This window comes from Taudactylus pleione, unplaced genomic scaffold, assembly GCF_031769625.1.
Source record: "Taudactylus pleione unplaced genomic scaffold, aTauple2 ptg000451l, whole genome shotgun sequence".
Classification (NCBI taxonomy): Eukaryota; Metazoa; Chordata; class Amphibia; order Anura; family Myobatrachidae; genus Taudactylus; species Taudactylus pleione.
The window spans coordinates 1,559,042-1,573,630 of record NW_028284853.1 but is presented as its reverse complement, the minus strand read 5'-3'; the positions used below and the strand labels follow the sequence as shown (position 1 = coordinate 1,573,630).

The following is a 14,589-nucleotide window of genomic DNA, read 5'->3' as shown; positions in this document are numbered from 1 at the left end:
GTAACTGGAAAAGAACAAGAAGTAAGGAACATTAAAGTATAATGTACCGGAGGAAATGTGTCATAAGCAGGGCGAGACCCTATTGTGGCCATTTCTTTGTGCCCCATTTGGTGGTGTGCACAGACTGCAATTTCATCATCAATATTGGTTCAGGCCACAAATGGTACTGCAAGTAGGCTGCGGTACCACCCTTTCTATGGTGGTCGATGTCACGGAAATGGGGCACCCACATGCTATTTAACCTGTCCAACTGGCAGAGAGCATCATCAGTGCACACCACCAATGGTGCAGTGGAGCACTGATCACTGGTTTTATCAGAGCGCGGACATATTAGGATACTACGACAATTAGCATAATACATAGGTATTGGTTTGGCCTACTGTAGGGATAGACACTGATGTCCCTGGTTCGATGGAAATAATTTTTTTGTTCATTGGGTCTGATTCAGCGATGGTGCAGTGCAGATAGTTGCGCAGTTGAGCGATGTTTTGCTACTACACATGCGTAAAAAAATCCAGAAATCTATTACTGCGCATACGCGAACCCAAGTAGCCAATGCGGTCGCAATCGTGGACGGTATCACCTGAGAAGATGTTAGCGATCCCTGGCCGTATCAGGGTGCAGACTGGGAGGTGACCTAAAGTCATTGCAAAAAAGGGGCCGTTTCATGGGTGTGTTATGAGAGTGTCACACTGCAAGGTTCCCAGTCATGAATCCAATGCTTCAGAGCCATGTTTAGTTGGATTAGAGGAGAGCAGCTAGAGTAGACCCTAGGCTACTGCAAGTGTCGACAGTGTGACCGATGTTTCATCGATGTTGGAGTGTTTGCAATCTCCATCGCAAATGTGCAGAGCACACAGCCTGAAAGTGGGCGTCTCACCGCTCGTACGCTCCATTGCTCTGTGGAGCACAAAGTGAGATCACTATTTGCATATTCCCGCAACCGCTAATAAGAGAGCGACCGCATTACCAACCATGAAGGTTACCAATAGCTAAGTACCTGCTATCAGCCGCTCTACTGCGCATGCACGAAATCCCGGCTCTTACTGCGCGTGTGTATGGTTTAACCATTGATGGTTAATCCATCGATTCGTTTCCAGGCAATGACTAAATGCTGCCACTATTCGATGGCAATCTAGCGATGGACATTTTTGGTTTGGCATTGAGTGCAGGGATTCTCAGTTGTAATCCTTCAATTACCCCAGCGGGTAGCAATCTCTGGGAACAGGTAAGATATGAGAGAGCTCACATGGGTCTGACTGGCTCTGCTCTGTTCTGTTTCTAAACTTCAGAATGTTTTTTTGTTTTATCGCCAGTGGTGAAAGTGGATCTGGTAAAACAGAAGCCACAAAGCTGGTACTGCGTTACCTGGTAGCGGTAAATCAGAGGCGCGGCGTGACAAACCAGGTGAGCTGTGTTCTGTGCAGTGAATACCGTGATAGTAGCAGACGTTCTCTGTGAAATGACCGATAACACAAATAAAAATTTTCTGGAAAAAACAAAAAACAAAACTTATGTCCTAGCGGACATTCCAATGGCTTCACTATTTGATTGCGGAGCAACGCACTGCCATAGTAGATAGTGGCAGCTCTCATTAAATGTTCTTAAAATGGACAACAAAAAGAATAAAATTAGCATATGTTAGTAAATAGTAGTGATCAGTAAACACATGACATACTATGAACCATGCAAAACTATACATAAGAAAATGTGAGCTTAATAATGAGCCTGACGCACGCTCAATGCTCCTATTTTGATTGGTACTGTTATGCAAAGACTATCAGTAGTTAATATTGGTTGTATAGTATTAGTAAAAATATTTTCCAGTGTTGGCAAGCCTTCCGTCTCCCAGTCAGCAAATGTCATTTCCAAATGTGCAAAAGCATTTTTTTTGTTTCCGCAAATGCACCCAATAGCTCACGGATATACAAACAGGTACACTCCAGGCCTTCAAATGGGCTGCACATGATCCCTAATCTCAGTAATGAGTTAAAAAAAAAAATTCTTACAATCTATAACAAACAAATCTGACAATAAAGCAGGAAGGATCTAGGGACCACCAGGGTCGCTGAGACTCCTGGCCTGGGTGTTGTAGGAGATCGTGGCCATAGAACGGGACGTGCCTACTCCCTCTTGTCTCTTGCTCCACAAAGCTTTGGGGGTTGTGGCCACTGCATAGTTGGGGGCGTGCCACGGCACAGCGGAGGCGTTGCTACGCCTCCCTGCAATCATTACCCACTCCTCCTCCCTCTCTGCGCCCTTGGGGTTAAAGATGGCCATTGGTGGGCAGTCGATCATTTCCGTCAGTGAGTAACATCAATGGCACAAAGCTATCCATGGTGAACCATCGATGGTTGCACTCCTCAATGGCCACCGCTGCTGGGGGGCATGGTGTTCCATGGGCAAATCAGAATCAGGGGCAGGGTTTAGTGAGACACTGGAATGAGGGGCTAAGCTCTGTGACATTGGGGAGAGGGGGAACCATCGGGTCCTAGTCTGCCATCGATGGCAGAGAACCATCGGCCATCGGTAGTTAACAATACATATTGGTTAACCACTTATGGTTGATGGCCATCTCTACTTGGTGACCACACGTAAATACTCAGAGGGCCACATGCGGCACTATGGCCATTTGTTGCCCATCACAGCCATAGCGCATTCTTAGGTGCTTGTTAACATCCCAGTGTTTGCAACTGCTTCCTAAAGACCAGTCTCCAACTATTTATGTGGGAATTAAACGTTTCTGTTTTCCTGCTAAATTACTGCTTAGTGTAGCCTAATTTGTTGCCTATTTATTACGGGTTGGGTACAAGATGCCAGCGCTCGGGATCCCAGCGGTCAAAATCCTGAAGCCGGCATCCCGGCAGGGTTACTATACCGTTTGCTTCTCCTCTCCCTACACCTAACCCTCCCTCCCTCCCCAGTTCCTAAACCTAACCATTCCCTAGTCCCTAGCCCTAACCCCTAACCCTCCCGCTAACCCCACTACTTACCTTTGGGATGCTGGCACCAGGATGCTGACAGGTTTCGGGATTCCAGCGCCGGTATTCTAAGCGCCGGCATCCCACTTGCCGGGATTATAACCGCATCCCTTTATTATTTACGGCACTTTAGTATATTGGAAAGTTTTCATTACCAACAATACTATACAGTATAATACAGTACTATATATAAAATATATCAATAATGCTACGTTATTCTGAAGCAGCCTTTATGCGCTCCTGTACAGTACTGAAGCCTTACAGATAAAATATAACAATATTAATTGTGTCTCTGCCTATTTCCTTGCTCTCCCTGGACATTGCAGATAGAGGTATTGTCTATTAGATATTTTATTATCATCCCCCTGATCTGTGTATGGGCTGTTTTGTTATTGTTGTCATTTCCGCATGAAGCAATCAGAGATCTGTTCTCATTGTCAGGAGCCCATTTATCATTTAATATTTGTGATGTATTCACTGAAAACACCCATTTTCGGGGCATACCTGTAAATACTAAGCATCCCCCAGATGTATTATGGAGGGATCGCAGCAGATACCTCCACAGCAACCCTCCCCCAGCAATGGGCGCAGCGCATGTGTGGTCTGAAGACCACACATCCGCAGGATCCCCGGCACTAAAGTGAAGAGGCCACTGACGCGGTCACTTCACTCCCGGAACATTGCAGGGACGGGTTCCTTTCAGAGCCCCTGTCCCTGCGGGTGCTTTTGTTATATTCCAGGCTACGATCATATCTTGCAATGTGATCATGGGCGCTGAGATTGTGCCCAGATAGTGTTGCAGATGCAATAACTAATAAATGGGCCCCTCAGTGAGCTATTTACTAACATTACCCAAGAGAGTAATTTGGGCGCTAAAATCCGGATCCGCGATACGTCATCCGCGAAAAAGTAATTTTTGCCTGTTTTGGTTTTACACCGTATTCAATTTGAAAGACTTTCCGCCTAGGCAGAAAGTCAATGCAATGTACTAGGCGAAAAAGTTTCGCCTATGAATGGCAGGCGGAAAAAAGTGCAGAATTGGGCTTTTGGGGTGCAACGTTGCGGGAACACCCGTGCAGCCTTCAGACAGTCCCCCAAAGGTAAACTGTATAAAAAAAATTGTCAAAATTACTTAAGGACACACCAAAAAATGAATTTGAGAAAGGGGGCAAAAAAAAAAAGTTGGGGTACAAAGTTAAAAACTAGCGAACTTGACTCTGGGGGGGGCCCCAAGTGTTTTATTTATTGCAGGTACTTGCGGCAGGTGGATTTTTCATGTTTTTTTCAAATTCACTTTAGCAACTTTTAAATATGCTGACCCCAATTTTCAAGTACCCCAAATTTGCTGGGATAAGTTATTTTCAGGAAAAAATACTCCTGAATACTATTCTGCATCACGCATATAAAAACGCTATTTAGCAGCTATTGAGCCCTTTTAAAAACACCAAATACCTTCAGCAAGCCAAATTGGGGGGTACCATAGTGAAACCCCATGTCAGAGCATCTTGTGGGGGTGTCAGGCTGATTTCCCCAAATCTGACAGGACTTTCCGCCTGTTCAAGTTTCGCCGGGTCCCGTTTTCCCGTACTTTCAAATTGAATACGGGGTAAATCGGGCACGCACGCAATACTTTTCCGCTTACAAAACAGGCAAAGTAGGCGAAAAGTCCTGGCCGCGAAAAAGTATCGCGGATCGGCTCACATTGAATACGGTTCTAAATGTCATGTTAGTTATTAATGCCAACTCCCTGCAAACAAGGATTTGTCTCGATAAATAAACTTTGGTGCTGAACATATAATTTCTTACGTTAAAAGAGCATTGAGAAAGGGCAACATGATTTTATGCTTTTAGAGCACTTAGAAAATCTGTCTACTCATTATTTGAATAAGAGAATAACATAGATAGAAACAAAGATTTAGGGCCTGATTCAGAGCCTCCTCTGAATCAGGCCATCCCTTTTTTTTTTTATTGGCCTCCAGGCCGCTCGCATGGCTGTGGGTGACCACCCACAGCGTGTGCGCGCAGCATGGCGGTGGTCGCGATTATCGCGACCATCGGGCTTGCGAGGAGACCCTGTGGTAGGGGCTCAGGTCTTGCAAGTCCAAGTGGACTTCCTGCTCTAATAGTCACTAGTGATGTCAGTAGGGCTACCCACAAACGTCAGACGTTCCTTCGGAAACGCCGCCGTTTGTGCTGCCACCCCCCCTCCCTGCCTACAAAACGGGGCGAGCTGCGGCCCCGTCTTGTAGTGAGCCCCGGAGCGAGTGATTACTCACTCGCTCCGGGGCTCGTGCACGCCGCGCGTGCGCAATGGCCCACCATCGACCCGCTTGTGAGTGCTATGCGCTCGCGAGCGGGTCTGAATCAGCCCCTTAGGCCACTAATAATAAGCTTAGAAAGCAACTCGCCTCACATAATAGAGCTATTATTATTATTCACAAATATATATGCAATACTTGCAGGACCTTATCAAAACTGAAGATGTTTGAAATCAGGTTGTTGGAATATGTTTTCTTGCACACAGCTGACCACCTGACGCTAATCTCAGGTGTCAGCCCTGTGTAGCAGAAAATGGCTGATAACAGAGAGCAGTACCGTCCTACATAATATAGGAACAAACAATGTTAAACATCTCCAGTTTAGACAGGCTATGGTCGTTTGTCATTTTGGAACGTAATTTGGGACTCTTATATAAGGCAGGTTCACTTTACCCATATTTTATCTCAAATTGCTGTGTAATGTGTGTATTTAAAATGTTATATTGATATAAGTAATAAGCCAGGAAAACACTAATTTATACAAATGTATTCATATGTACATCACATGTGCCCGGCGGTGTGTATTTACTAAACGCTGTAAAAATGGATACTGGTTGATTGGTCGACAATAAAAAGGTCAACATTCAGAAGGTCAACCCCCAGATGGTCGACGTATTCTGAATTTAGGTCGTCGGGGTTAAATGGTCAACACAATCAAAAGGTCGACCTTACCATGTCAGCACTAAAATGTCGACGTGTTTTTGTTTTTTTCATGATTTTTAGTGTTAGGGGTCAGGCTAATATAACATTAAAAAAAAAAAAAAACACGTCAACATTTTGGTCGCTCTAAATACATGTCGACAGACCTTTTTTTTTTTACTGCAGACATTCAAAAACACTCGACCTTCAGGGGTCGACCTTGATACTGTTGACATACTGAACCACACCCATAAAAATACCCCAATATAAATCATTGGGTCTAAGCATGTGTTCGTTGTGACTGAATATTAATCATGTACTACTGAGAGGTTTATGTGTGTATACAGACTCTTCCATGCATGTCTTTCTATAAAATGACATATGTTTGGGTGTGTACTGAACATGTTGCTGGAGGCCAGTTTTCCATGTCATTCCTCTCCTCAGATTCTAGAGGCCACACCTCTGTTGGAATCTTTCGGAAATGCCAAAACAGTCCGAAACGATAACTCCAGCCGCTTTGGGAAATTCGTGGAAATCTATCTGGAGGAGTGAGTAATAGATACCTATACTTGTGATAGATGGGAGTAATATAAGATCATTCCAACGCAGTCATTTTGCATTGACAGGCTCTTTAAAGGGCATATGACATACTTGCCTACCCTCCCGATTTGGTTGGGAGCCGCCTAAATATTGGGTGCCGCTCCCGACCCTCCGGAAGGCAGGCAATCCTCCCGGCTGCTGGCCACCCCTCCTATCCCCCCCCGCAATTACCTTTGAAGCCCCCATAGCGGGGGGCGCTGGTGACGCGTTTCACACTGAATCGTGTAATTTTGGTCCCGCCCCCTGGTTCACAATGCCTGTAATATCGCCATTGTGTGGCGGGGGTGGGGCCAAAATGACGCGATCACGTGGCTCTGCCCCCGCCCACAAATACTCGTAGTCTGGTCGGCCCGCCTCTTTGTGCTGGCCGCGTCCCCTGTCATGCCGATCTGGCTGCTCCCTCCCGGAAGGGGCAGTCAGAAAGTCGGCAAGCCTGGCATATGAGGATCTAGGGAGGAGCAACACTGTGTCAGGGCTCGCACACACCTGATTGGCCAGGTGCCACCACTTGTCCAATCTGATGTCTTTGACACTCTGAATGCACCTATATATCAGCAATCTAAAAACCACAATTGAACTATTTGACGATTTTTTGCCTGATCTAACGATTTCCTAATCTGCCAATCTTGAAAGGACGATTGTTTTACTAGTAACGATCGGAAAATCAGCTGATTGTCTCCATACACCAGCAATCTAAAGCCCCGATTGATCTGTGAAATGCAACATGTTGGGCAACCTTATTTGACGATTGCGATCACTTTTTGATCGCAATCGTCAATTGGGGAAGTACATAGATTGTCGATTTATTTTGGACAACCATCGCCAAACGCCCCAATCCATTGCAGATGTATGGGGGCCTTTACATAGTCATTCCCCCACAGTTTATTAAGAGAAGAGAGAACACCTGTTATCCTGGACTCTCTACTGATCTAATTTACAAAAAAAGTTGAAAGGTTAAAAAAAGATTATAAATCTAAAATAATGCTATGACGTTAATAAAATGGACATTACATTGAAATATTTTTTTAAAACAATGTGTTGTGTATGTCATGGGTATTCTAATATAAATAATATTAGAGTGCATTCTGATGTAGTGTTATGATTTATGCACTTATAAATTATAACATGTCTGCAAATATTCCCAATTGATCATTCAGAATAAAGTAGCCTACAATTCTGATTCACCCAAACCACACCCAGATCCACCAGAACCACACCCACTCTGTACCGACACACCCCTTTCCAGACAGGCACCACCCCTTTCAGCCACCAAACATACTGGGCTGCTGGCAGTGGAATCAGTTCAAATCTCGACAGCGGAAGCCCGGCAGTTTAGATCCCGATAGGTGAGTATTTTTTCTATTTACTAACCTAACCTCTCCACCCTAACCCTCCCTTAGGGGTGCCTAACCCTAACCTCTCCCCCAAGTGCCTAACCCTAACCCCCTTCTAAGTGCCTAAACCTAACCCCCTTTCCCCGTAGCCTAAGTCTCCTGGGGGGGGGTGCCTAACCCTAACACCCCCTTCCCCTAGCCTAACCCTAACCTCCCGGGGGGGTGCCTAACCCTAAGTCCCCCTCAGGAGCCCCTAGCCTAACCTTTCCTCCCGTGGCTGTCCGCGCCCAGCGCCCGGCTTGCCTTTGATCGGTAAGCCGGGTGTCGGGCTCCCGGCGTAGGTCTAATGACAGGCGTTGGGATTTCGACGCCTGTCATTAGACACTTGCCGGGATTAGACAGTCGAGATGCCGACGGTCGGCATTTAGACCGTCGGCATTCTGACTGCATACCGCTGGCAGGTATGTTGAAATGCTGCACAGTAGCCAACAATTGTATGAACACATGGAACTGGCAAGGTTTGCTTTGATAGTGGTGTTGGAATAATCACTTTCCATGGGAGCTGACACTCTCAGCCTTCATTCTTTATCAGTAAAAATTACTTTCTGGCTTTTAAACTTTTCAAATGTTCCCTCCTGTGTGACAAGTGTGGTGCACTTCTCACTTTCATTCATCCCAATGACATGTTGCCTTCCCTCACAGGGGTGTGATTTGTGGTGCCATAACATCCCAATACCTGCTTGAAAAATCCAGAATCGTATTTCAGGTAACTTCTGTCGTCCTCCTTCTTCTATTAATCAGATTACCTGCAAATTCTGACTGTCAGGTTCTAGTAACAGAACAAACAGATTCAAGTCAGAAAATCAAACTTAGGCGTCTATGTACTAAGCCTTGGAGAGAGATAAAGTGGATGTAGTTAAAGCACCAACCAAGCAGCTCCTAACTGTCACTTACAGGCTGTGCTTGAAAAATGACAGTTAGGAGCTGATTGGTTTGTAATTTATCTCTGTCAACTTTCTCTCTCTCCAAGGCTTAGTACCCCTATTGTAAAAATGGCCCCACTGTACATGAGTCACAGATCTGGCAGTATTTCCCAGGATACCTCTTTTATATAATATTAGGCAGAGAGTTTTACAGGTTTCCATAAAGAAAATCCGGGCGATGGGTACGGGATGCCGGGACTCGGGATCCGGCGGTTAGAATCCAGAGGCCGGCATCCCGACAGGGTTAGGATACTGACGTCTCTCGGTCGGTATCCTAACCCTTCCCCTCTCCCTACCCTAACCGTCCCTCCCTGATGCCTGAACCTAGCCTCCCCTTCCCCGCACTCTAACCCTCCCCACTTAGTTCCTAACCCTAACACGCCCCCTAGGGTCTACCCCTAACACTAACTGACCCCTAACCCCACTATTTACAGTAAGGTGAATAAATATTGGGACAGTAACAGAATTTTCATATTTTGGCCTCTATTCACCACAATGGCTTTGAAATGAAACAAACAAGATGTGCTTTAACTGCAGACTTTCAGATTTAATTTGAGGGTAATTACATCCAAATCAGGTGAACGGTGTAGGAATTACAACGGTTTCTATATGTGCCTCCCACTTTTTAAGGGGCCAAAAGTAATGGGACTTTCAACTCAAAAGCTATTTCATGGACAGGAGTGGGCTGCTCCCTCGTTATTTCATTATCAATTAAGCAGGTAAAAGGTCTGGAGTAGATTCTAGGTGTAACATTTGCATTTGGAATCAGTTGCTGTCGACTCTCAATATGAGATCCAAAGAGCTGTCACTATCAGTGAAGCAAGCCATCATTAGGCTGAAAAATCAAAACAAACCCATCAGAGAGATAGCAAAAACATTAGGTGTGGCCAAATCAACTGTTTGGAACATTCTTAAAAAGAAAGAACGCACCGGAGAGCTCAGCAACACCAAAAGACCCGGAAGACCACGGAAATGATGACAGAAGAATTATTTCCCTGGTGAAGAAAAACCCCTTCACAATAGTTGGCCAAATCAAGAACACTCTCCAGGAGGTAGGTGTATATGTGTCAAAGTCAACAATCAAGATAAGACTTCACAAGAGTGAATATAGAGGGTTCACCACAAGATGTAAACCATTGGTGAGCCACAAAAACAGGAAGACCAGATTAGAGTTTGCCAAACAACATCTAAAAAAGCCATAACAGTTCTGGAACAACATCCTATGGACAGATGAGACAAAGATCAACTTGTACCAGAGTGATGGGAAGAGAAGAGTATGGAGAAGGTAAAGAACTGCTCATGATCCAAAACATACCACCTCATCAGTGAAGCATGGTGGTGGTAGTGTCATGGCGTGGGCATGTATGGCTGCCAATGGAGCTGGTTCCCTTGTATTTATTGATGATGTGACTGCTGACGAAAGCAGCAGAATGAATTCTGAAGTGTTTCGGGAAATATTATATGCTCATATTCAGTCAAATGCTTCAGAACTCATTGGACGACGCTTCACAGTGCAGATGGACAATGACCCAAAGCATACTGCAAAAGCAACCAGAGTTTTTTAAGGCTAAAAAGTGGAATGTTATGCAATGGCCAAGTCAATCCCCTGACCTGAATCCGATTGAGCATGCATTTCACTTGATGAAGACAATACTGAAGGGAAAATGCCCCAAGAACAAGCAGGAACTGAAGACATTTGCAGTAGAGGCCTGGCAGAGCATCACCAGGGATGAAACCCAGCGTCTGGTGATGTCTATGTGTTCCAGACTTCAGGCTGTATTTGCCTGCAAAGGATTTGCAACAAACTATTAAAAAGTGAAAGTTAGATTTAGGATTGTTTAGTTTGTCCCATTACTTTTGGCCCCTTAAAAAGTGGGAGGCACATATAGAAACCGCTGTAATTCCTACACCGTTCACCTGATTTGGATGTAATTACCCTCAAATTAAATCTGAAAGTCTGCAGTTAAAGCACATCTTGTTTGTTTCATTTCAAAGCCATTGTGGTGGTGAATAGAGGCCAAAATATGAAAATTCTTTCAATGTCCCAATATTTATGCACCTGACTGTACCTTCGGCATTATGACCGCTGGAATCCCGCAGTCGGGATATTGATTGCATCGCAAATCAAGGGGAGCAGAGACTTGTCTGATGTTCAGTGCCGAATCACGTCCTGCTCAAATACTGCAATCTGTCCACACTTGAAGAGCCATGAACAGATTTAATATTAGAGCAGGCAGTAGAGTGGGTCTGTCACAGCAAATGCTCTATAGCAGTGGCTCCCAAACTTTCTTGAATCACAGGTGCCCTAAAGTATCAGCATTTTTTTCATGGCACCCCTAGGCCAAAAGTTTCTAAAGCTGGGTACACACTAGGACGATGGATCAGCCAACTGGCCATTCCACTGTCCTATCTGACGATTGGTACAGTAAGTTCACACACAGTATTATACACTTACCAATTGTCAGCCCGATGTGTCGTGCCTGACATCACAACTGGGCGGGCATTTACATGTGCCCGCCCAGCTAGTGTACAGTGGTCGGCTGATCGCCCGTACACACAGCACGATGAGCTGATATGTCTGCAGATATATCGGCCATCGGCTATGTTGCACAGCCGACGCGATATGTCTGTGAACGACGTCATTCACAGACACATCGCTGGTACACACCCGCCTACACGCACACGATAAATCGGCTGTTCAATTGAACAGCCGATATGTCGGCCAGTGTGTACCCAGCATTACTGTGAAATTCAGCATAAATGATTAAATTAGCCATCCTTAGGTCCAGTTATGTGGTGGTGGACAGGTTGTGCTTCTGCTTCTCCACATATTTTATGACTGTCAGCCACCACTACTAGTTTTGTCTATCACCTGGACCATAAATAATTTGATTTGGTCCTAGACCACCAACTCCTAGCACCCCTGCAAGTGCCCGACGGCACCCGGTTTGGGAACCACTGCTCTATTGTGATATCATAACCTTCTTTTGCGTAAATGTATTAGTACATGGATTTGTGGACTCAGGAGATAGCATCTGTTAATGTCAAATATTTGCACTGTGGGATGGATATGGGTGGATTAGGGGTGGGTGATCTTTCCTGAATTCAATAAAAAGGTTCAGAGCAAGAATTGTAGAAAATTACCAATCAACATGTAAAAAATGTTTTTCATAATTTTTTTTAATTCAAATGTAATGACATAGTTGTGAAGAGATACTGTTTGTAATCCCTGACGCTAATTATAGGCCAAAAACGAGAGGAATTACCACATTTTCTATGAGATGCTGGCTGGTCTCCCCTCGCAACAGAAGCAGATATTCTACCTTCAGGATGCCGAAACGTATTACTACCTGAACCAGGTGAGATGCCGGTTCTTGTGTTGTAAAATTTGACTGCAAGAGCCCATTGGCCAATATTTGGACCATCTGCAATGTGGAGGATTAAATACATCAGTAGTGACTACTCAGTGTTGTTATATCAGGTATTATGAGATGCCACTATGAAAATACTTAGACAGTTCCTCTTTCAAAAAGAAGAGAAATACTAGCGTGACCCTAGGACAGCCACGTCGATAGGTTGGAGGTGGGCTACTGATTGCCCAGGCTTGTTGGAGGTACCTGAGTCAGCTGCTTTTCATTTAGAGGGAGTCTGACCACACCTCCCAGAATTGGCCACACCCCTCAGTACCTGGGCTCCGTACAGCTCTCAACGACCCTGCCCCAGGATAGATACAGGCAACGCCCCTGTATGCCTCTGCCTGACTGACAGGCAGAGGCATTTGCAGGGCGGTGCTGGGATGGCAAGGCCAGGATCTGCGTCCATGGACACAGACTTCCTGGCCTTGCAGGCTGCCAAGACCCAGTCAGGTTGCGGTAAGCTTTAGCTACCACAGCCTGACCAAAGGCTGCGACCTCGGTCGCAGCGCTGGGGTTCGCAGATGCAGCAAGGAGGTATCAGACACCTCCTGCTGCATTTGCATTTTTGCAGGACGGAATTTCAATGCAACTTATGTTCGGCTTTGCAATTCCATCCTCTCCTGAATCAGGCCCTTAGTTGCCAAAAATCTTTCATGTGTTCCCAGACAGCAAGCAAGAGCAGGTGAGATTATCTCTAGAGATTTCAGTTTAGGTGTCTGTGAGGCAAATTTGTTTAAATATATGAATAAAAAAAAAAATAATCCAATGGGGTGTAAAGCCTCCTCCATTGTCCATAGGACCCAATTATAACTTTATCTCCCTTCCCACTTAGCTATAAAGTATCCAGTAGTAATAGATGCCTCAGTGACATTGCTCCCCCCCTCACCCATAGGTCCCATTGATTAGAAACCCGCCATCCCCGTGGCCCACACACACCTCATCAAGACCCTTTGCATGCCTATGCTCTATAGCAAACAATATATATCACGCTCCCTGCACCTCCTCCTTCCACATGTTATACACTGGATTTAAGTAAACCTCTGGACTATGTGTTTGCAAAGCTAACTGTATTGAAAAGCTGGTGACCTCTGCTCCCTTACCTGCCAAATATTGGTATCTCTATATTTAGGGAGGTAACTGTGAGATTCCTTCTAAAAGTGATGCCGAAGATTTCAGAAGGCTCCTAAACGCCATGGAGTCCCTCAGCTTCACCATTGAGGACCAGGACAGCATCTTTCGGATCCTCTCTTCCATCCTGCACCTGGGCAACGTCTACTTTGAGAAATATGAGGTGCAGCACACTCAACGTTATTTGTACACTCAACATTAACTTGTTTAACCTCAAGCTACACATGGATAAGGGGTCATTATTTGGAATACATTTACAATAAATCCTTTAGACTTAAGATACAGTACAATTTGCATATTTGTGCACCCCACCCTCCCATATACAGTAGTAGGTCAAATATACTTATTTGTGGAGTTTCAGTGTGATGAAACCAAACAACACCAAATTAAAATTCTGGTAAATATAAACTACATGGAGCCACAAGTAATGGCTACAATAGTGCATGTCTGCTGGATACAGGTATATCGATGACATATTTTAACATTGGCCTTATCCAAACTTCACAGATTCACCACAATAATAACAAACCCATATTGTAAATTAGCAATTTGAAGTTAGTAATTATTCAGCATTTTAGTTTAAACTACTCTATTTAATGGGTTGTTTAATTGATTTTATATCGTCAATGTCCCATGATGGATTTTTACTTTTTATTTAAAAGTTATATGTTACATTTATTTTTTATTCAGCATTTTGCTCCTGAGGCCTGAGGTTGAGTTCTGCCATGGTGTTCCATAATCTCAGGATTATCCCAGGATAGTTTATGGTCAAGGTTATTTTCATTTGAGGAGGCATGGAGGTGGTGGTGAGGGGTAGTGATGCAGAGTTAACCTCTCTGCACCAATTTAGAAAAGCTGAGTATTAATATTTGTAATTATTTGCCTCACTTCCTTTCATATGAGAAATGTACCCCAAGATGAGGTGTTCCCTTTACCAGGGCATCCAACATACAAATATTACAGATCCTCGATCAGATTGCAGCATATAGCTCAGGTTCCCGTTAGATGAGAATAAATTAGCCCTGTATGCACTGAGGTGCCCTATGTTTGCAGACAGAGTCCCAGGAGGTGGCATCGGTGGTGAGCGCAAGTGAGATACGTGTGGTGTCTGAGCTACTACAAATATCCCATGAGGGACTCCAAAAAGCCATCACCTACAAAGTGACTGTGAGTATATGGCAGGAGAGAAC

General features: G+C 44.7%; 1 protein-coding gene across 1 annotated transcript in view; it reads left to right on the top strand.

The window, feature by feature from the left end:
* Window positions 1-14,589, top strand: part of MYO15A (myosin XVA) — a 174,778-nt gene that overhangs the window by 44,395 nt on the left and 115,794 nt on the right. Inside the window, 6 exon segments of the mRNA XM_088448112.1 lie at window positions 1,317-1,416; window positions 6,383-6,486; window positions 8,575-8,638; window positions 12,101-12,214; window positions 13,401-13,562; window positions 14,453-14,566. Of these exon segments, the coding sequence (XP_088304238.1) occupies window positions 1,317-1,416; window positions 6,383-6,486; window positions 8,575-8,638; window positions 12,101-12,214; window positions 13,401-13,562; window positions 14,453-14,566 (658 nt within the window).